Source organism: Oncorhynchus kisutch, linkage group LG8 (genome assembly GCF_002021735.2).
Source record: "Oncorhynchus kisutch isolate 150728-3 linkage group LG8, Okis_V2, whole genome shotgun sequence".
NCBI lineage: Eukaryota > Metazoa > Chordata > Actinopteri > Salmoniformes > Salmonidae > Oncorhynchus > Oncorhynchus kisutch.
This window is the reverse complement of record NC_034181.2, coordinates 31,427,492-31,451,956: the sequence shown is the minus strand read 5'-3', so window position 1 is coordinate 31,451,956 and position 24,465 is coordinate 31,427,492. Positions and strand designations below refer to the sequence as shown.

The 24,465-nt window shown below is 42.5% G+C and overlaps 1 protein-coding gene across 8 annotated transcripts in view; it reads left to right on the top strand.

Annotated features, from left to right (window-relative positions):
- Positions 1-3,221: 3,221 nt before the first annotated feature.
- Positions 3,222-24,465, top strand: part of fgfr1a (fibroblast growth factor receptor 1a) — a 53,145-nt gene continuing 31,901 nt past the window's right edge. For 3 of the 8 annotated variants that reach the window (XM_031830116.1, XM_031830113.1, XM_031830115.1), the window contains exons 1-2: positions 3,230-3,273; positions 18,594-18,774. In XM_031830116.1, coding sequence (XP_031685976.1) covers positions 3,259-3,273; positions 18,594-18,774 — 196 coding nt within the window. In that variant the 5' untranslated portion in view covers positions 3,230-3,258. Of the gene's footprint in view, positions 3,274-4,714; positions 5,470-18,593; positions 18,775-24,465 lie in introns of those variants that run through there. The other 5 variants (XM_031830114.1, XM_031830117.1, XM_020489915.2 and 2 more) reach the window with 5 other exon arrangements.

Sequence of the window (24,465 nt, the reverse complement as noted above, 5' to 3'; positions counted from 1 at the left end):
TCTCTTGGAATGTCTCAGCCAGAAAAAAAAAAGAAAAGCACATTTAATATTCACCACAAAACCTTATGTCTGACGGGATTTTATTTACCGGTATGTGTCATTATCTGTTGCATAGATACATCTTTAGGGTGCTTATGTACATCCTTCAAACCAGTTTATTTTATTTGTCCCCCTCCTCTCTCTCTCCCCCCTCTCTCTCTCCCTTCCTGCCCCTCCCTTCCCACTCTCTCCCTCTCTCTCCCTCTCTCTCTCCTTCTCTCTCTCTCTCTCTGAGTATGCTCCTCATTAGTCTCTGTTGGTCTGGTTCACACCTCATTGCCACCTCCATTCATTGCTATATTTGGTGATAAGCTCTCTTTATTAGGTCAATGGGGGCCTTTCAGATCCGCCTGTGTGCTCTCAAAAAGAATAAGACTGGGGGTAATGGACAATTAGGTAGATTTATTCTTTCTTTCTGGCATTTTCTGTAACAAGCTTCAGTAACTGCTTCCTGTTCTAAGCAACTAACTTGTAGCCCAGCCTGAGATGAGGTTTTTGTCTTTCAGTAGCAGAATCTGTGGCATAATCTGAGAGTGCTCTCTATCAAGCTCAAAGTGGAAGGGATGTACAACCCTTTAAAAATATGTTGGGTGTGGTAGTTCTTTCACCAAAAATATACTGAAATGATATGTCTAATTGCCAACACATTGACCCTCATAAAGGGAAGAAATAAAGTTCAGCTAGGGTTACATCTGGATTTTGTAGGTCATATGAAATTTTTCTTTGTCACATGCTTTGTAAACAACATGTGTGGACTAACAGTGAAATGCTTACTTACGGGCCCTTTTCAACATTGCAGAGAGAAAGAAAATAGAGAAATAATAGAAAAGTAAAACACGTAATAATAGAAGTAATAACAGATACACAGTGAGTATGTCAGGTTCTCCCTTGGAGAGGTGGGTGTGGAGTCAGGCGCAGGAGAGAGCAAATTGCAAGAAGGGGCGTTTATTTACAAGTACAAAGAACAGGAACAGGACCACAGTAGTAGCCACAAGACGACAGGAACGCAGTCCAGAAAAAACACCTGTTCAACAGAACAAACCAAAACGCAACCCAAACAAATGACAGCTACATGAACAATCCCGCACAAACCCAAGAGGGTAGGGTGAGATTAAATACCTCACTAATAACCTAAACCAGGTGAGCAACAAGACAGACAAAACCAATCGAAAAAGGAAAGGGATCGGTGGCAGCTAGTAGACCGACGACGACGACCGCCGCCCAAACAGGGAGAGGAGCCACCTTCGGTGGAAGTCATGACAGAGTAACAATAATGTGGCTATATACAAGGGGCACCAGTACCAAGTCAATGTGCTGGGGTACGAGGTCATTGAGGTACATACAGTATATACATATAACTAGGAATAAAGTGACAGATAGTAAACAGTAGCAGCAGCGTATGTGATGAGTCAAAATAGTTAGTGCAAAAAGTCAATGCAGATTGTCTGGGGTAGAAGCTGGCTTGGGGGTAGAAGCTGTTCAGGGTACTGTTGGTTCCAGGTTTGGTGCATTCGTGCAGCTTTCCATGCGGAAGCAGAGAGAACAGTCTATGATTTGGGTGGCTGGAGTCTCAACATTTTGGGGACTTCCTCTGACACCGGTATAGAAGGCTGGTATAGAAGTCCTGGATGGCAGGAAACTCAGCCCCAGGGATGTACTGGGCTGTACACACTACCCTCTGTAGGGCCTTGCGAATTGGATGCCAAGCAGTTGTCATACCAAGCCGTGATGCAGCCAGTCAAGTTGCTCTCAATGGTGCAGCTATATAACATTTTGATGATCTGAGGGCCCATGCCAAATCTTTTCATCCTCATGAGTATGAGGAGGCGTGGTCGTGCCCTCTTCAAAACTGTGTTGGTGTATTTAGACCATGATAGATACTTAATGATGTGGACACAACGGAACTTGAAGCTCTTGACCCGCTCCACTTCAGCCCTGTCGATGTGAATGGAGGCGTGCTCAGCCCTCCGTTTCCTGTAGTCTACGATCAGCTCCTTTGTCTTGCTGATGTTGAAGGAGAGGAAATATCACATTTACATAAGTATTCAGACCCTTTACTCAGTACTTTGTTGAAGCAACTTTGGCAGTGCTTACAGCCTAGAGTCTTCTTGGGTATGACGCTAAAAGCCTGGCACACCTGTATTTGGGGAGTTTCTCCCATTCTTCTCTGCAGACCCTCTCAACCTCTGTCAGGTTGGATGGGGAATGTTGCTGCACAGCTATTTTCAGGTCTCTCCAGAGATGTTTGATTAGGTTCAAGTCCAGGCTCTGGCTGGGCCACTGAAGGACATTCAGAAACTTGTCCCAAAGCCACTCCTGTGTTGTCTTGGCTGTGTGCTTAGGGCTGTTGTCCTGTTGTCCTGTTGTAAAGTAAACCTTCACCTCATTCGGAGGTCCTGAGCGCTCTGGAGCAGATTTTCATGAAGGATCTCTCTGTACTTTTCTCTGTTCATCTTTTCCTCGATCCTGACTAGTCTCCCAGACCCTGCCGTGGAAAAACATCCCCACATCATGATGGGGATGTTTTTCCACCACCATGCTTCACCGTAGGGATGGTGCCAGGTTTCCTGCAGACGTGACACTTGGCCTTCAGGCCAAGGAGTTCAATATTGGTTTCATAAAACCAGATAATCTTATTTCTCATGATCTGAGAGTCATTTAGGTGCCTTTTGGCAAACTCCAAGCAGGCTGTCATGTGCCTTTTACTGAGGAGTGGCTTCCGTTTGGCCACTCTACCATAAAGGCCTGATTTGTGATGTGCTGCAGAGAAGGTTCTCCCATCTCCACAGAGGAACTCTGGAGCTCTGTCAGAGTGAACATGGTCATCTCCCTCTATTGCTCAGTTTGGCCGGGCAGCTAGCTCTAGGAAATGTTTTGGTGGGTCCAAACTTCTTCCATTGAAGAATAATGGAGTGTGTTCTTGGGGACCTTCAATGCTGCAGAAATGTTTTGTTACCCTTCCCCAGATGTTTAGCCTCGACACAATCCTGTCTTGGTACCCTATGGACAATTCCTTTGACCTCATGACTTGGTTTTTGCTCTGACATGCACTGTCACTGGACCTTATATAGATAGGTGTATGCCTTTCCAAATCATGTCCAATCAAATGAATTTACCACAGGTGGATTCCAATCAAGTTGAAGAAACATTTCAAGGATGATCAATGGAAACAGGATGCATCTGAGCTCAATTTCTAGTCTCATAGCAAAGGATCCGAATATGTTTGTAAATAAGGTATTTCTGATTTTAATGTTTTATAAATTTGAAAAATATATATAAAAACATTTTTCCCCCTTTGACATAGTGTGGTATTGTGTGTAGATTGATGAGGATGTTTCATTTATTTAATCAGTTTTAGAATAAGGCTGTAACGTACTGTAGTTCACCGTGGCCTGCTGCTGCTGCTGACTATTACTCAGTGAGCTGGCTGTTGCTGCGTGAGTGAGTAAGTGATTGGTGAGGTTGGCTGGAGGGCTGTATGTGTGTTGAGAGCACTGGTTAAGAGAGCGCTGGAGCCGGCCGCTGAGTCATTTGCGCAATTCGTGCTAACTTTTTACCAGTTGTACGTAGGCTATTTAGATTGTCATTATGGAGACATCTATTTCCAACCCTCTTCCCATAAAACATATGAACGTGCGCATCAAGAAATACAGCGACAAAGAATTGGAAAACAACATTAGGTGCATTAGATAAATTCGCTCAGAGCTGGTTTAAAGTTAACTGCATTCTAATGTCTGCTCATGGAAAACCGTATCAAGTTATGGGGTTTTACGAATGCTCAGTTTTTGGGTCTCTAGCCCCGTCGCGGCGAGTGGACATTTGAAATGGATGTTATGGAACTCCCTTCTGTGCTTCTGTTATGGGGGGTGCGAAGTCCACAATGAAACTGACATTAAACGTGGAGAATGACACATTTGCATCTGTTGCTCATGAAGTAGTCTATATATTTTATTTATGCCATTGAAGGCTACTGTAGCCTAACGTTACCATTTGATACGAAAAATATGTTGAAATTATGAGATCGCTGGAGTCATTGCAAATCAATTTGTGCCACTTGTGTAGCCAACCTGGAGCTGGCAAACGGATTTAATAAATAGCCTATCATTTAAGTTGATTGTTGTTGTAGCCTTGTGTTATTATGCAAATATTCATGACCATGTTTAGTTCATTAATTGGAAGTTATGAATTGTGATCATGGTCACAGCTCCATCGCAAATGTATCGTATCGTATCATTCTCCATATTTATTGTCAGTATTATTGTGGACCCTGAAATTAGATGTAGACCTATCGGGGGCTATAAACTACCTGCATCTAGCTCAGTAACTCATGGCAAAATTGAATTACAATCATAAACCCAGATTTTATTCAGTAGCCTGTGCTTATTGAAATGACAAGTCAATTTCACAAATAGGTCTTTTGGTGCGGCAGGTAGCCTAGTGGTTAGAGTGTTGGGTCAATAACCGGAAGGTCCCTGGTTCGAATCCCCGAGCTGACAAGTTACAAAATCTTTAATTCTCCCCCTGAACAAGGCAGGTAGGCCGTATTTGTAAATTAGATTTTTTTCTTAACTGACTTGCCTAGTTAAATAAATGTTTAAAAAATGTAATTAACATCTGGCACATAGTAGTATCAATGGCGCTGTCCATGCTAAAATAGGTTTTTGGGCACTATAGTCCTCTATGGGTACGCTACAGCGGTGTTGTGGATGGGATGGCAGGGGGAGCCAGGTTTCTTCAATCCGAGTGATGCGAAAAGGCATTTGCTATGCGATGCTAGGGGGGAAGGCTTCCACGAGTCCGGAATCTCGTTGTCTATGCAGTCATTTGACCCGGGGTGGTGAGGAGAAGCCTGAGTCGAGAGAAGTTAGATAGGCATGAGCGCACTGTTATTTTTATTTTTTATACATTTACCCTCTGGTCTATCGGACAGTAAAATCATAGTAAAGGAATATTTGAGCCGGTTTGCTTTTTCTTCGTGAGTAAATGGATTTCTGATAAAAGACGAACGGATCTTCTATCGATTCTAAAATCTATTAGAACTGGAGTAGGCGAAATTTGTGACAAAAGTACAACTAGACTCAATCGTATTTTATTGTAGCCGATGTAGGCCTATGCTAAATGTTTTCCTCTTTCTACGTAGCTACTGACATTTTGAGTTCTATGATCTGGGATTGGGGCACGCTTTTCTCAGGAGCGATTTTTCTCTTGATGCCTTGCGGATTTTATTTTATTTTAGGCAAGTAGGGTAAACGTGGGTAAAGGCAAATCTCTTCTAAAAGTTTCCTCTTGATACTGGAGCGTCTTTACGGGCTAAAGTTAATGACGTTGGATATTCAAGCTTTTGTAAAGTTTTAATCTCGCACTCCTGAGTACGACATTTTTCTACACTGGCTGTTTCGTCGACCCTCAAGAAGGTAGGTTTTTTTCAAGGTGGGAATTGGAATCATTACTTATTAAGGCTACATGTTCGGCACAGAGCGTGCGGTTAGAATAACTTTTAAGGAGGTATCTAGCATGATTTAGATCTGTATCAGGTATCCACATTTTGACAGATACACACAGGTCTCAGCAAGGACATTTTGTTTGTGTTTTTTATAGTCTGTAGTAGCACTAGACCCCCCTCCTATATGGAGTCCTTAGAGGGCATGTGTTTCTAGTTTGGAAACAAACCCTGACACTAATGACCCGACTAGAGCTTTTCTTTCCCCCTTTTTCACGGATTTTAGAATTTTGTTTTCCCTCTTGTGAAGTCGGTTGACAATTTATTAACATTTGGTGGTATTTTTGTATTTTAATTTGTTTTTCATGTGCTTCATTGGTTGGGAAGAGTGGGGGGCAATTAATTTGCCATCTGTGGGCGCTCAGTCACCACTGCTAACACTTAGAGAGATAACATTAAAGTTGTCAGTATTTGTTGGAATTTATTGTGACTTTCCTGCTTGATCTCTTCAATTAGCCCACACATAAACTTACATTAGGATTCAAATGACCCTAGGTCAGTGTGACATGCAAAATGTAAATACATTTGGCGTAGGGTTGTGCATCGGTTTGCATTTTAAATCAAGAAATGTTAGGGCATGGTGGCTATGCAATGTATTTTACTCTGTTTTCTTTATAATGTTTGATTTGATCATTGTTTTTCATTCCCAAGCTTTACCAAAGATATTCTATAGCCTTTTCCTCCCTCACCTATGTTACTGACAAATTACAAATACAAGTCGGTGCTTGTTTTGGCATAAAACAGTTTTGCGCAATAATTTTCTTGAGTGCATCTTCAAAATAGCCAATCATCTGAAATGAATATCTGAAGAACAGTTTTAGTTTCCTTAGCATGGTTCATTTACACCAGTGAGATTGGAAGTCGGTGCCCTTACCTTTAAAAAATGAGAGGGTGTCATACTTTAAAGGTAGATGGGTCACCTTTTGCTTTAGAAGAAATCAGAGGAAGGGGACCACCACGCCCCTGCTCTCTCTATATATAGCACATCACTTCTTTTCTCTGCAACATTTCCAGTGGAGCCATGAAGTCATCACCCATCCTAACATCCCCAATCTTTTCAAGAGGGAAGAATCCTGATTTACACCAGCCAAGTCACTACACCATCATAGTCCATCTCCCTCAGGTTCAGCATCTTTGGATAGTTTTTAGGGGAAAGATGCTTCAGTACTCCAGAGGTGTTCTGTTAAACAAAAACAAGAAAACTATAAACGGGTTTTCGAGAATGAGCTCAGTCAAAAATGACATGCAGTGGCAAGAATGCACATGTTGAATGTACACAAAAAAAGTGTTTAGTGCGAAACAAACATTTACATTTAGCATACGCTCTTAACCAGAGCCACTTACAAACATACTCTCAAATGCTTATTGATTGAATTAGGCTTTCTTGCTGTATAAGAACACTGCTTAGAGGTTTCAGTTACAGGTTTTGATTTGGGCCCCTCGGTTGTCAGTCCCAGGTAGGAGTACATACTTACTGGAGAATAGCATATACAATGCAAACAGGTGACCGTGCTGTTTGCCGATTAATCCTTACTTGTGACTCTTCTTGAAAACAACTGACTGAGATCTACCATCTCTTGCTATGTGAATTAAGGTAAAGGATAATGTCCATGACACTCCATCTGGGTATCATCCTTTTGGCCTATGTGTTGCAAGGAAAATGTCTCCCTTCACTTTCTGTAGTACACACCTCAGTGAAACTCACCATGTGAAATCATCTGTCTGTCCCTAAAGCCCGCTTTGCCAATTTTAGTGTTGCTGATGTTGCCTTTCTTTGGAAGCAGGGTACGAATGGATAGTGTCAATGCACCCTAAAATGTTACTCCAAGTTGGGTTGAAATGAGAGGGAGAGAATGGATGGTTGAGCTAAGAGGCATTCACCAGGAAAACAGTTGAGCTGTAGGAAAGGGAGTTAAGAGTTTTCCTGCCCTCTAATTTACTGGGCTGCTGGGTTCATCATTATTGTTGCTTGCTGTTGATGTGGAAAGTTGTGGCGTTAAATAACTTAGCAATATGTTCTCGAATGTAGATTATGTATAATTTACACTGAGTTTACAAAACATTAAGAAGACTGACTAGGTGAATACAGGTGAAAGTTGTGATCCCTTATTGATGTCACTTGTTAAATCCACTTCAATCAGTGTAGATGAAGGGGAGGGGACAGGTTAAATAAGGATTTTTAAGCCCGGAGACAATTGAGGCATGGATTATATATGTGTGCCTCTCAGAGGGTGAATGGGCAAGACAAGATATTGAAGTGCCTTTTGAATGGGGTATGGTAGTGTTTCTAATGTTTGGTTTACTCTGTATATCAAAAAATAGACTGAAGTTACACATCTTTTGAAATGGAGATCAGCTACAATACAATAGTGTGCATAATAACTAAAAATAGTTGTACACTTGGGAAAATTTGAAGGACCTAACAAATGTGACTGCTGCCGTCATGTGAAAGCATCATAACTGGGTGTATTTGACACATTTAAGTCCTCAAAATTGAACTGACAACAACATGGTTGTAGGCATGAAAACCAACAACAACGAGTCAGCCTATAGGGAGAAGGTAAGTGAACTGGCATTGTGGTGCCAGGACAACAACCTCTCCCTCAACATCAGCAAAACAAAGGAGTTGATTGTTGACTACAGGAAGAAGAGGAGGGAATACGCCCTGGTCCATATCAATGGGACTGCAGTTGAGAAAGTCCACATCACCGAGGATTTGACATGGACCAACAACACCACCACTCTTGTCAGGAGGGCGCAACAGTGCTTTTACTTCCTAAAGTGGCTGAAGAAATTTGGCATGCCAGTCAGGTCCTCTCCAAATACTACTACTGCACCATCGAGAGTGTCCTGACCAGTTGCATCACAGCCTTGTACGGGATTTGCTCTGTCCATGACCGCAAGGCCCTCCAGCGGGTGGTGAAGAAGGTTCTGTATATCACTGTGGTCGTGTTCCCACCCATCCAAGACATCTACACAAAATGGTGCCTGAGGAAGCCCAATAGCATCATCAAGTACCCAGCCACAAGCTGTTCACTCCCTTACTATCGGGTGGATCTGAGCACCTGCACTGACTCCCTGCACCTTAGCACACACACGCACCTAGACATACAGTGCCTTCAGAAAGTATTCACACCCCTTGAGTTTTTCCACATTTTGTTGTTACAGCCTGCATTTTAAACGGGTTAAATATAGATATTGTGTCACTGGCCTACACACAATTGCCCATAATGTCAAAATGGAATTCTGATTTGACAAATTAATACAAAATGAGAAGCTGACATTTCTTGAGTCAATAAATATTCATCCCCTTTTGTTATGGCAAGCCTAAATAAGTTCAAGAGTAAAAATGAGCTTAAGTCCCAATAAGTTGCATGGACTCACTCTGTATGCAATAGTGTTTAACATGACTTTTTTAAATCACTACCACCTCTTTGTACCCCAAGCATACATTTATCTGTAAGCTCCTCAGTTGAGAAAGTGAATTTCAAACACAAATTCAACCCCAAAGACCAGGGAGGTTTTCCTTATAAAGCAGAGCATCTATTGGTAGATAGGTAAAACAAACAAAGACAATGCAGACATTGAATATCCCTTTGAGCAAGGTGAATTATTAATTACAGTTTGGATGGTGTATCAATACACCCAGTCACTGCAAAGATACAGGCGTCCTTCCTAACTCAGTTGCCGGAGAGGAAGGAAACCACTCAGGGATTTCACCATGAGGCCAATCGTGACTAAAATGGTTACAGAGTTTTATGGATGTAATAAGAGAACTGAGGATGGATCTACAACATTGTAGTTACTCCACAATAGTAACCTAATTGACAGTGTGAAAAAAGGAAGCCTGTAAGGAATACAACTATTCCAAAACATGCATCCTGTTTGCATTAAGGCACTAAAGTAAAACTGCAATATAAACTGGCAAATAAATTATCTTTGTCCTGAATACAAAGCATTATGTTTGGAAATCCAAATTCAGCAACACATCACTGAGTAACACATTCATATTTTCAAGCATGGTGGTGGCTGAATCATGTTATGGGTATGCTTTAGCCAGCAACATAACACCCTACATCCCACTGATGGCTTCTCTCTGAAGCTAAGCAGGGTTGGTCCCTGGATGGGAGATCAGATGCTGCTGGAAGTGGTGTTGGCGGGTCCTTAGGAGGCACTCTTCCTCTGGTCTAAAAAATAAATAATTATCCCAATTCCCCGGGGCAGTGATTGGGGGCATTGCTCTATATAAGTTGCCTTCTTTCGGATGGGACGTTAAACTGGTGTCCTGAGGTAGCAATCTGTGGTAGCTAAAGATCGCATGGCACTTATTGTAAGAGTAGGGTTGTTAACCCCCGTGTCCTGGCTAAATTCCCAATCTGGCCCTCATACCATCATGGCAACCTAATCATCCCGAACTTCCATTTGGCTTATTCACCCCCCTCCTCTCCCCTGTAACTATTCCCCAGGTCGTTGCTGTAAATGAGAATGTGTTCTCATTCAACTTACCTGGTAAAATAAGGGTATAAAAGTAATCGGTAAGGACTTGGGAGGGATTTGGCATAAAACAGAATAGAGCTAAGCACAGGCAAAATCCTAGAGGAAAATTTGGTTCTGTCTGCTTTCCAAAAGACACTGGTAGACAAATTCACCTTTCAGCATGACAATAACCTAAAACACATGGGCAAATCTACACTGGAGTTACATAGTACATTGAATGTTCCTGAGTGGCCTAGTTAGTTTGGACTTAAATCGCTTTGAAAATCTATGGAAAGACTTAAAAATGGCTGTCTAGCAGTGATCGACAACCAACTTGACAGAGCTTAAAGAATTTTCTAAAGAATAATGTGCAACTATTGTACATTCCAGGTGTGGAAAGCTCTTAGAAATGTACCCAGAAAGACTCACAGCTGTAAGCGCTGCCAAGGTGATTCAGGGGTTTGACTCAGGGGTTTGAATACTTTTGTAAATGGGATATTTCTGTTTTAAATTGTCAATAAATGCGTAAAGGTTTCTAGCATATTTTCACTTTGTCATTATGGGGTGTTGTGTGTAGATGGGTGAGAAAATATATTTAATCAATTTTGAATTCAGGCTGTAACAAGATAATGTGGAATAAGTCAGAGTATGCATACTTTCTGAAGGCACTCATACATGCTGCACACACACATTACAATGGATTATTGCAACCACTTGAAAGGAATTCCTCCCTCTGCAACTTTGTTGTCCACCTACAGTCCCATTTCCTGGTCGATCAAGGAAGTGGTTAATTTTATTTATTTAACCTTTATTTAACTAGGCAAGTCAGTTAAGAACAAATTATTATTATTTTCAATGACGGCCTAGGAACAGTGGATGAACTGCCTGTTCAGGGGCAGAACGACAGAACGACAGATTTGTACCTTGTCAGCTCGGGGGTTTGAACTTGCAACCTTCCGGTTACTAGTCCAACGCTCTAACCACTAGGCTACCCTGCCGCTCCGTTAATAGAAATTGGCGCATTATTTCACAGCGACCCCAGTTTTGGTAAAGCGTTTGATTCCGTCCTGAGGTTTTTCCTATAAAAGACCCCCAAATTTAAGGAATTGCTTAAGGTCAGATTTGCACCCCCCAAAAAAGCATAGCATTTCATTTCTGTCATTCTAGGTGGCAATTTCCCCTGTCACAACTACGTTCACTGTTATGGCATGATCTGAGAGAGCTCTCTTATCCATTAGGCTGACAGGTGAAAGGTTTGAGGTTGAATAACCTGTAACATTAAATATGTTGTATATCTCCTTAAGTGTTCCTCTAACTGAATGACACAGCAGTCTTTTTACGGGCTCCTGACCAATTGTGTTATTTTGTGGAGTTTTTTTCCGCTGATCTTACCTTTTTATGTACATAAGTTCCCGCCATCGTTTCCTATGACTGTAAAGAGCTTCTGGACATCAACAGTGATCACTATCCTCGATTTGGATGAAGATCTCTATTTCAATGAGTCTGAAGCGAAGAACAAACTGCTCATCCAGGACCAGGCCCAAATCCCTGACACTCAAAAAAAAAGACGTTAGAGTCTGGCGTGCAGGATACCTGACGAGTCTACGTTGGCAAGTGGATAGACCACCTCTAGCCTCCGTTCCATTGACGAACGTGCAGTCATTGGAGAATAAACTAGACGAGCGCCGTTTGAGACTATCCTATCAACGTGATCTGAAGAACTGTAATATCCAGTGCTTTTCAGAGTCATGGCTGAACATGGAAAACATATACACAGCTGTTTTTCTATACATCGGCAGGACAGAACGGCAGATTCAGGTAAGGTTGGGGGGGTGTCACTTTGTTAACAGCTGGTGCTCGATCTTTAATATTAATGAAGTTTCGAGTTTCTGCTCCAATCAGGAGAATACCTAATGATAAGCTGTAGACAATACTATTTACTTAGTGGTCTATTTACCACCATAAACTGATGCTGGCACTAAGACCGCCCTCAACAAGCTGTATAGTGCCATAAGCAAACAAGAAAATGCTCACCCAGAGGCGGCGCTCCTAGTGGCCGGTAATTTTAATGTAGGAAAACTGAAATACATTTTACCTCATTTCTACCAGCATGTCACCTGTGCAACTAGAGGCGAAAAACTGTAGATCACTACTCCACGCATAGAGATGCATACGAATCTCTCCCTCGCCCTCCATTTGGTAAATCTGACCATAACTCTATCCCCCTGATTCCTGCTTAAAAAATCAAACCGGAAGTTTGTCTCTGTGCCCAAGAATGCCAAGGTAACATGTCTAAATGACCATCACCCCTTAGAGCGAACATCTGTAGCCATGAAATGCTTTCAAAGGCTGATCATGGCTCACATCAACACCATCATCCCAGACACCCTGGATCCATTCCAATTTGCATATCGCCCCAACAGATCTAGAGATGACGCAATCTCTATTGTACTCCACACTGCCCTTTCCCACATGGACAAAAGGAACACCTACTTGAGAATGCTGTTCATTGACTACAGCTCAGTCTTCAACACCGTAGTGCCCTCCAAGCTCATCACTAAGCTAAGGACCCTGGGATTAAACACCTGCCTCTGCAACTGAATCCAATACTTCTTTACGGCCCATCCCCAGGTGGTAAGGGTAGGCAACAACACATCCGCCATGCTAACCCTCAACACGGGGGCCTCTCAGATGGGCATTTTAGTCCCCTCTTCTACTCCTTGTTCACCCACGACTACGTGGTCTTGCATGACTCCAATACCATCATTAAGCTTGCCGACGACACAACGGTGGTCGGCCTGATCACCGATGACGATGAGACGGCCTACAGGAAGGAGGTCAGGAACCTGGCAGGAGTGGTGCCAGGACGCCAACTTCTCCCTCAATGTCAGCAAGACAAAAGAGCTGATTGTGGACTACAGAAAATGGAGGGCCGAGCACGCCCCCGTTCGCATCGACTGTGCTGTAGTGGAGTGGGTCGAAAGCTTCAAGTTCCTCTGTGTCTACATCACTAAGGACCTATCATGGTCCAAACACACCAACACAGTCATGAAGAGGGCACGACTATGCCTCTTCCCCCTCAGGAGGCTGAAAATATTTGTCATGGGCCCTCAGATCCTCAAAGTTCTACTGCTGCACCATTGCGAGCATTTTGACCGGCTGCATCACCCTTTGGTATGGCAACTGGTTGACATCTAACTGCAAGGCGCTCCCTGCCATCCAGGACCTCTATACCAGGCGGTGTCAGAGGAAGGCCCTAAAACTGTTCAGACTCCAGCTACCCAATTCATGGGCTGTTCTCTCTGCTACCGCATGGCAAGTGGTACTGGAGGGTTTAGTCTGGGGTCCAAAAGGCTCCTGAACAGCTTCTACCCCAAAGCCATAAGACTGCTGAACAGTTAATCAAATGGTTACCCGTACTATTTGTGTTGAAGACTCTACACACACTCTCACATATACTAAACCAACATACACACGCTCACACATACGCTCAAACATAAAACACACACATGCATATTGACACCACACACACTCCCACATACAGTACCAGTCAGAAGTTTGGACACAGCTACTCATTCCAGTTTTTATTTTTATTTTTTTACTATGTGTGAAATAAGCCATATGGAATCATGTAGGAACCAAAAAATGTATATTTGAGATTCTTCAAAGTAGCCACCTTAATGACAGCTTTGCACGCTCTTGGCATTCTCTCAACCAGCTTCATGAGGTAGTCACCTGGAATGCATTTCAATTAACAGGAGTGCCTTGTTAAAAGTTCATTTGTGGAATTTCTTTCCTTCTTAATGCATTTGAGCCTATCAGTTGTGTTGTGACAAGGTAGGGATGGTATACAGAAGATACCCCTATTTGGTAAAAGACCAAATCTATATTATGGCAAGAACAGCTCAAATAAGCAAAGAGAAATGTGACAGTCCATTACTTTTTAAGACAATTTCAAGAACTTTGAGTGCACCCGCAAAAACCATCAATGGCTATGATGAAACTGGCTTTCATGAGGACTGCCACAGGAAAGGAAGACCCAGAGTTAATAAGTCATTAGAGTTAACTGCACCCAAATAAATGCTTCACAGAGTTCAAGACACATCTCAACATCAACTGTTCAGAGGAGACTGCGTGAATCAGGCCTTCATGGCCAAATTGCTGCAAAGAAACCACGACTAAAGGACACCAATAAGAAAAAGAGACTTGCTTGGGCCAAGAAACATGAGCAATGGACATTAGACTGGTGGAAATCTGTCCTTTGGTTCTGATGAGTCCAAATTTTAGATTTTGGTTCCAACCGCCATGTGTTTGTGAGACGCAGATTAGATGAACGGCTGATCTCTGCATGTGTGGTTCCCACCCTGAAGCATGGAGGTGTGATGGTGTTGGGATGCTTTGCTGGGGACACTGTCTGATTTATTTAGAATTCTAGGAAAATGTAAGCAGCATGGTTACCACAGCATTCTGCAGCGATATACCATCCCAGCTGGTTTAAGCTTAGTGGGACTCTCATTTGTTTTTCATCATGACAATGACCTAATACACCACCATGCTGTGTAAGTGATATTTGACCAAGAAGGAGAGTGATGAAGTGCTGCATCAGGTGACCTGGCCTCCACAATCACCCGACCTCAATCCAGATGAGTTGGACCGCAGAGCGAAGCCAACAAGTGCAATTATTCTACAATTTTAGAAAATGGTAAAAATAAAGAAAAACCCTTGAATCAGTAGGTGTGTCCAAACTTTTGTCTGGTACTGTCCATGTCGACACACTTACACACTTTTCACATATACTGCTCCTACTCTGTCTATCCTGATTGTGTAGTCACTTTTACCCCTACCTACATGTGCATATTACCTCAACTGCCTCATACCCCTGCACATTGACTCAGTACCGGTACTCCTTGTATATAGCATTGTTATTTTATTGTTACTATTTCCTTTTTTTAAATCCATTGTTGGACAATGGCTTGTAAGTAAGCATTTCACTGTGAAGTTGATACCTGTTGTATTCGGTGCATGTGACAAATACATTTGATTTGATCTTCTATTTTTATTATGTGGGAAAGACCAAACGGGAACTGAAGACAAGGAGTTTTGAGCATAAGAGCTCCATTTGCAACCTCGCATTTCAATAGCCATAATCTTGAACTAAGTACCTTGCGTTATATGGGCATTGAAATTGTGAAGATGCCATGTAGGGGAGGAGATTGGGATAAATTACTTCTCCAAAGAGAGACATATTGGTTAGACCACTTGGGCAATCTTGCCCCAGCAGGTCTCAATGAGTTATGTTCCTTTTCTTGTTTTTTTGTGGAAGGCTATACATTTGAAGGACAAATATACCCTCCTATAGGCTTTAACATCACAATGTAGTGTGTGTGTGTGTGTTTCCCCCACAACTATGCCCACCTGTTATGCCCACCTGTGTGTGGCCTGTATTGTTGTCATAACATTGCCTCCTATGCATGCTGAAGACGGACTCATACCCCAACATTTGCGCGGCAATACAAATGGGTTTAGTTAAGTTTATTCACCGGAGTGCTCTCCTATTGTTTTTTTGGTTCTTCATGTACATACGACTAATAAAACTGTAACTTGAACCCCCGTGGAGAGAATCTTGGTGAATCTGCACAGTAGACTGGCGCTGGGAGTGGAGAAATTAGTGGGGTTTGACTACAGAATCAAACGGAGAGCTAAGGAATTTCATGCATGGATTGGTGGATACAGTGAACAGTAATTACGGGGCCATGCTTGAGCTTATACCCTGTCTCTGCATGTTTGGGTGGGAAGGAAAATAAATGCACCATAACTTTTCATTGTCAATGTGAAGGCAGAGCATTCTGATTTCTTAATAACTTCACATTTTATCTTCAGACTTCTGTGTGTCTCTCTATAAAAGTGTTGTTTTTGTAGAACTCACCAGTCGTGTGTAAACTTCATTGCTCATTGATCCATCCATCATCTCTGTCTCAACTAGTGTGGCTCAGTGTGGATTCAGTGTGATCGTAAATTCAGTGGAAGCTATGTGACACGATGAGCAGTGATTTCCCCCCCCCCCCCCCCCCCCCACAGCTATTGTTTGGGAGAAAATGATTTTTTTACTTGGATAAATGTCTGCTTACTTTCAGTGTAATTGTATTGAAGCAGCCTTAGGGTCCCGTTTCAAGGACCCATAAAAACAATATTAGTGTCAACTGTCAGAGGCTACATCTTTTGTAACATCCATGAGATGAGGAGGATATTTTTACACGAGTCAAGCTTTGCTGCAGTCTCACAATGCATAATATCTCAATGACTGTTATTCTCCTTAGTTATAGGAAATGCTGAGAATAAATTAATGTCATGTCTTGTTCCTATTTTGTGTGCTTTTCTCAAAGTTTCCAGAAAAGACGAGCAGACCACAACCAAGGCCTGAACACTTTGTCCATGTCAATTATCCCTTTTATGTGAACATAAAAATAACTGTCAAAGGTGATGGGTTTTTCTGATTGACGTAATATTCAGAAAACATTCACTCACCATTAGTGTGTGTCTTGTGCGGTATGTTTTTAGCATCGGCCTACAGTAAAAACACAGGTTGCACTTGACAAACTTGGAAGTGGGCCGTTGCATCATATTTCACTCCCCGAAGACCCCATTTGTTCCTTCATCACGAAACGTTGTCTAAATGGTTGTGTAGTGGTCGCGCTCAGGGAACGTGGTTGGCTGTGTGGACTTCTGTCTGGCAGCTGAAGTGGATACTTGGAGCCTGACCAGGCACTGACTCACTGCTTACGGGCCTGTGATGACCAAGCTCCTTTATCCCCCGGGACCCTCTGATCCAACTCAGCTGCCGGAACACTGGGCCATTCTTGGAAAGTGAAATAGAATTTCTTTAGATGACAGTACAAGGAACATGTTTAAGTGGAGAACAGTTATGAAGACCATGAGAATTGACTGAACATTATTCCTCTGTCGAGTCATGGGGATGACCTGACCTCCACTGGATGTTTCCATTGGATTCTTTTCTGTTTTGCTTGGATCTGTAGAATCTGGATCACACCAACCTGCTTTTACATAAGTGAACTATGTGGACTGTTACCACATGCACTGACACATCCTATATCTCCTCACGTTTATTGCTGATTCATTCTAGAGATTATTAATATTTCCATATGTCTTTTTAATGCTTGATACTTTGGACAAACTGTAAGTTAATTGTATAGCCTACTTCATGATTGTTTTAATGCAACAATTTGGCTAGTTCTCAGAAGCCTGCACCCTACAACAAGCATTTGTTTCACACCACTTGACAGGCATGAGAACAAATGGGGGTTGGGGCCAAAACCAACTGTTAGGTGATAGATCTGTAAGTGTGAAAACTACATCTTGGCTGCCTCTCTACAGGGGTATCACATAACAACCCTGAGTTTGGGGTCCTTTAACAAATTCCTAAAGGGGGATTATGGGAATTAGGGGCAAGTGTTAATCTCCCTGGCCAGATGCTGCAGGGTGATGGGGCGAGCAGATGTGCATGTGAGGGTCACCCACAGCAGCGTGTCTATTTACAACACGTCCTCAGCTTCATTATGCCATCGACAGCCATGGGGGAGCAAAACTCTCAATGCTCTTGGGATTACCCATCCCCCCCTGTCTGTGACATGAGCTCTGCTTGCCCAGTTATCTATCGCCTTTCATGAATCCCTATAGGAATTCACCTTTTGTTTCCTCTCTTCATTCTTAATTGTATCGTCCTTGTTGTATCTTGGCAAGAAGATGACTAACACTCATTGTAGCCTTTTTTAGAACACACTTATTTAAAGTTACTGGTTGTGAAGAAAGTTTTTTTTAGATACTGTTGCATAGAAATACTTTTTGTGTGTTAAAATAACCCTTTTCCTCTGTGTAATTAGAGACTAGCTGTATGAGTTTGACAGTGAAACATTTGAAACTCTCCTCCCAGGGTTTGTATGTAGTAATACTATTACGTACAGACCATGAAAATGTATCATGCCTCCTTTTTTTTGTTTATTTTGTTCTTACTTTAGAACTACGTAATACAATTTCACTTGTATGTTTTGTAATACCTGAACAATCTGATGCATGCTTTGTTTGTATTTTCTTATCACACTGGGATTATCTGCATTTGCAAAAAATGCAAACCACCAAGCTCATTTGAAATTCAAAATCATGCTGTCCAAAAATCGATAAAACAAATCAAATCAAACTTTATTTGTCACACAACGGCGAATACAACAGGTGTATTATACCTTACCATGAAATTCTTACTTACAAGACCTTATTAACCAACAATGCTGTTTAAAAAATCTGCTGTACTTGTTCATGCTCAATTGTGCAGTGTTAGTCTTTACATGAATAATGAGTGAGTTTGGCATGAAATGCAATAGATCCCTTGTGAGAAATCCGTCTGAGTGTTTCAGCACAGCTCAGCATCTACTCTTCCTCCGCACGCTAACTCTCAAAGCTCTCGCTTTATGCAAGGCACTCAACAAAGGCTCATAACTTTGCATTTGTGTTTGACATGCCTCAGTTGTGAGCACAGTTTCACCTTGTGGTGTTTTTGTTCCTCCAGGTTGGCACAGTGAATGGCTCAGTGCTGATTCCCCAGCGTTCCCGATGGCATTCCATTCACAGAGCAATCAACAGCTGTAGCGGCCCTCACAGGATGTTGGAGGTGCGGAGTACGCTGGTGGTTCTGGCCTTGCTTGCCCACATTTTACCATCCCAGGCCCGGCCTGCCATCCCTGATGAAGGTAAGGCTCCTGCCTGGCCTCTTAAAATATACACATATATGGCGCCAGTCCATCACCTAAATGTATGTCTTCTTGTGTGTCACATTTCTCTTCATGTTTTCTAGTCAAAATGAACCACAATATATTTTACTGGCTCTTATCCCAGACCCTTTTCAAATGCTTCATATGCTGGCCTTTTGTATTATTAATTTACATCCGTAGATGGATTTAGAGATAGTAGTAGTTATTTATTTTACAAGCACTCCATTTGACCAGTAATTCTTAAATTCCCCTGATCCCTGTAGCTGTGCAATAATCTGGAGACTTTTCCAGTGTTTGAAGTTTTTCTCTTTGTAGTCTGTGTAGCCCCCTCCCATTTCCCTGTATTTGATGTAATGTAGTGAGCCTAACTGGATCTAACTTGACAGGGCTGCATTTGTAACCCTGGAGACATTTCGCTGTATGCTCTCAGTATCTACTCTTTTATATTCTTGTAAAGTTCAGATAGCTAACTTCTAAGTTGCTATTTCGTAGGCTACCTATTTGTTGCACAAGCTCAGCTGAAAAAAAATGGAATAGAGTCACTGAAATAGAATCCTGAAAAATGTTTATTTGGGCTGAATTCCAGTACTGTAATGGCTGCCTGGACTTGTGGGTGGATAGTTTTGGGTGTTTACACTCTGGAATCGGAAGTAGAGTGCTGCAAATGGAATATAATAAAGCCCAACATTATAATTAGAGTAATTATGAAAGAGGGTCTTTTTTTGGGCAGTAAGCCTTAAAATAAAACTGGGCAGAGCTGTGTTTATCCCAACACTGAGACAGGGAGGGAGTAAATAGCTCCCATCTGTAGCCTCAGGCCCAGGCAGCTACACTACATAGCTAGCAACTCCTGCTCCTATCCTCTCCTCCTTTGTAATGAAAATAGTTTTTTTGTCACAGAGGGATGAGTTAACTGCCAGAGAAACTATAAATGAGCTGTACAACTTTTTAAAAACCTTTATTTAAGTTTGGAACCCTTGGAGCCCTTTTTAAACCAACAAGATATGGTTTTTAAGAAAACTGTTTATTTTTTACAGCTAGAATGAGAGACTGGATATGTGACCGCCCAGCTCTTAGGTAGCAAAATTTGAAATTGTGTTTTTTTACATTGGTTAAAAGTAGAGACTAAGAGCTAGAAAATTGTATATCATACACTACAGTTGAGGAACAATGTGAAAGTAATTCTGCTTTGAAAGTTGATCAACTTTTGAGAAAAATGGCCCTTAAATGTGTTGGTACACGTACTGTAGAGCTCTTCTTTGTCTACACCCATTCAGCATACCCTCTTAAGTCTTAGCCCCACCCATCTCTTTTAAGGATTCACATCCATCAGCAGCCTGGTGGCCCAAAATAGTATAACTGGTGTATTTTAACACCAATAAACCCATCCTTTATAAAAAATGAATTTAGTATATGTCAATATAGCAAACCAGGCAACTAAAATAAACTTTCTAAACTACACACACACACACACACACACACACACACACACACACACACACACACACACACACACACACACACACACACACACACACACACACACACACACAGTGGGGCAAAAAACTATTTAGTCCTCCCACTTAAAAAGATGAGGCCTGTAATTTTCATCATATGTACACTTCAACTATGACAGACAAAATGAGAAAAAAAATCCTTTCATGAATTTATTTGCAAATTATGGTGGAAAATAAGTATTTGGTCACCTGCAAGCAAGATTTCTGGCTCTCACAGACCTGTAACTTCTTCTTTAAGAGGCTCCTCTGTCCTCCACTCGTTACCTGTATTAATGGAACCTGTTTGAACTTGTTATCGGTATAAAAGACACCTGTCCACAACCTCAAACAGTCACACTCCAAACTCCACTATGGCCAAGACCAAAGGACACCAGAGCTGTCAAAGGACACCAGAAACAAAATTGTAGACCTGCACCAGGCTGGGAAGACTGAATCTGCAATAGGTAAGCAGCTTGGTTTGAAGAAATCAACCTTGGGAGCAATTATTAGGAAATGGAAGACATACAAGACCACTGATAATCTCCCTCGATCTGGGGCTCCACGCAAGATCTCACCCCGTGGGGTCAAAATGATCACAAGAAAGGTGAGCAAAAATCCCAGAACCACACGAGGGGACCTAGTGAATGACCTGCAGAGAGCTGGGACCAAAGTAACAAAGCCTACCATCAGTGACACACTACGCTGCCAGGGACTCAAATCCTGCAGTGCCAGACGTGTCCCCCTGCTTAAGCCAGTACATGTTCAGGCCCGTCTGAAGTTTGCTAGAGAGCATTTGGATGATCCAGAAGGAGATTGGGAGAATGTCATATGGTCAGATGAAACCAAAATATAACTTTTTGGTAAAAACTCAACTTGTTGTGTTTGGAGGACAAAGAATGCTGAGTTGCATCCAAAGAACACCATACCTACTGTGAAGCATTGGGGTGGAAACATCATGCTTTGGGGCTGTTTTTCTGCAAAGGGACCAGGACAACTGATCCGTGTAAAGGAAAGAATGAATGGGGCCATGTATCGTGAGATTTTGAGTGAAAACCTCCTTCCATCAGCAAGGGCATTGAAGATGAAACATGGCTGGGTCTTTCAGCATGACAATGATCCCAAACACACCGCCCGGGCAACGAAGGAGTGGCTTCGTAAGAAGCATTTCAAGGTCCTGGAGTGGCCTAGCCAGTCTCCAGATCTCAACCCCATAGAACATCTTTGGAGGGAGTTGAAAGTCCGTGTTGCCCAGCAACAGCCCCAAAACATCACTGCTCTAGAGGAGATCTGCATGGAGGAATGGGCCAAAATACCAGCAACAGTGTGTGAAAACCTTGTGAAGACTTACAGAAAACGTTTGACCTCTGTCATTGCCAACAAAGGGTATATAACAAAGAATTGAGAAACTTTTGTTATTGACCAAATACTTATTTTCCACCATAATTTGCAAATAAATTCATTAAAAATCCTACAATGTGATTTTCTGTTTTTTTTCCCCTCATTTTGTCTGTCATAGTTGAAGTGTACCTATGATGAAAATTACAGGCCTCTCATCGTTTTAAGTGGGAGAACTTGCACAATTGGTGGCTGACTAAATACTTTGTTGCCCCACTGTGTGTGTGTGTGTGTGTGTGTGTGTGTGTGTGTGTGTGTATATATATATATATATTTTTTTTTTTTTATCTGTTTTTTTTCTAGCTTGTTAGCTAACGTTAAGTTAGCTGGCTAGCCAGTTAAAGTAATTGCCACATCATATAGTTGACAACGTCATAACTTTTAGCTAATTTGTATGAATTATTACAGAAAAATAAACTCACACCAAGATAATTATTTAAAAGTTTATAGCAAGCTAATTACAGAAAATAGCCTACGTTTGTGAGTCTCGAAACAAAAGCAAGGCATTCTACTGGATCATTTTAGAACTTGGACACTTTCGTTGGCCTAACGTTATATCCTAATTTGATTCTGGTGAAGGTCATGTTGTTCTTCACATTACCGTCTCTGGTAAACACACACTATATGAAATAAAATCAAAGTTTCACATGCACATGAAATGGTACCTTGCATAGTGGAGTCTTTTGTTTAGACCTGTAGCTAGCTAGCTAGCCAGCTAGCTAAACAATTAATTGTAATCCCAACTCATAATGTTAATACCCTGCATGAATCTGCAGGAAGCTAATCAACTATTAGCTAGCTAGCTAACATTAGGCTATATAACTAGCAATGCAAATGGCTCTGAGATACGAATAATGTTACTACACAGGTCATACACTTAATGTTAGCCAACGAGCCAGCCAGTTAAGTGGAGGAACAATGCGCTTTAACTTAAATGTTTAAAATCTGAAAATGTAGCTAGATAGACGCTCTTACATGGATGCATGCTTCTCTTTCTCTGTCACAGATGCCATGATTTTTGTATTTAATTAACTAGGCAAGTCAGTTAAGAACAAATTCTTATTCACAATGATGGCCTACCTCGGCCAAACCCTCCCCTAACCCAGACGACGCTGGGCCAATTATGCGCCGCCCTATGGGTCTCCCGATCACGGCCAGTTATGATACAGCCTGGGATCGAACTAGGGTCTATTATAATGCCTCTAGCACTTAGATGCAGTGCCTTAGACTGCTGCGCCACTCGGGAGCCATTACAATATAATCCAGAGATGGGTGTTTCATACTGTGTGTTCTCTTTTCGACTCCAACCGCATATCAGATGCCAGAATTTTCCTCACCTCCTTAGCTATCCTACTCTGCTTCCACCGGAAATTCTACTGATTTCAAAACTGTCCTCCAGAAAGTGTAGAGGAACACTTTTGCAGTTATTTGTGATATCTTTCAACAAAAGCTATGTTAGAAAGGATTACCTACACATACTGAGCAGCCCTTCAGTTACAGACTGAAGCGTTCTACATGGTAGACCAATCGCAGCTCCTCTCTCGGCATGTCCAGACCATCCATTATCTCAGCCAATCATTGCTAGCTGGAAGGTTCAAATCAAATCAAATTTATTTATATAGCCCTTCGTACATCAGCTGATATCTCAAAGTGCTGTACAGAAACCCAGCCTAAAACCCCAAACAGCAAGCAATGCAGGTGTAGAAGCACGGTGGCTAGGAAAAACTCCCTAGAAAGGCCAATACCTAGGAAGAAACCTAGAGAGGAACCAGGCTATGTGGGGTGGCCAGTCCTCTTCTGGCTGTGCCGGGTGGAGATTATAACAGAACATGGTCAAGATGTTCAATGTTCATAAATGACCAGCATGGTCGAATAATAATAAGGCAGAACAGTTGAAACTAGAGCAGCAGCACAGTCAGGTGGAAGTTGAAACTGGAGCAGCAGCATGGCCAGGTAGACTGGGGCCAGCAAGGAGTCATCATGTCAGGTAGTCCTGGGGCATGGTCCTAGGGCTCAGGTCAGTTGAAACTGGAACAGCAGCATGGCCAGGTGGACTGGGGACAGCAAGGAGTCATCATGTCAGGTAGTCCTGGGGCATGGTCCTAGGGCTCAGGTCCTCCGAGAGAGAGAAAGAAAGAGAGAAGGAGAGAATTAGAGAACGCACACTTAGATTCACACAGGACACCGAATAGGACAGGAGAAGTACTCCAGATATAACAAACTGACCCCAGCCCCCCGACACATAAACTACTGCAGCATAAATACTGGAGGCTGAGACAGGAGGGGTCAGGAGACACTGTGGCCCCATCCAAGGACACCCCCGGACAAGGCCAAACAGGAAGGATATAACCCCACCCACTTTGCCAAAGCACAGCCCCCACACCACTAGAGGGATATCTTCAACCACCAACTTACCATCCTGAGACAAGGCTGAGTATAGCCCACAAAGATCTCCGCCACGGCACAACCCAAAGGGGGGGCGCCAACCCAGACAGGATGACCACAACAGTGAATCAACCCACTCAGGTGACGCACCCCCTCCAGGGACGGCATGAGAGAGCCCCAGCAAGCCAGTGACTCAGCCCCTGTAATAGGGTTAGAGGCAGAGAATCCCAGTGGAAAGAGGGGAACCGGCCAGGCAGAGACAGCAAGGGCGGTTCGTTGCTCCAGAGCCTTTCCGTTCACCTTCCCACTCCTGGGCCAGACTACACTCAATCATATGACCCACTGAAGAGATGAGTCTTCAGTAAAGACTTAAAGGTTGAGACCGAGTTTGCGT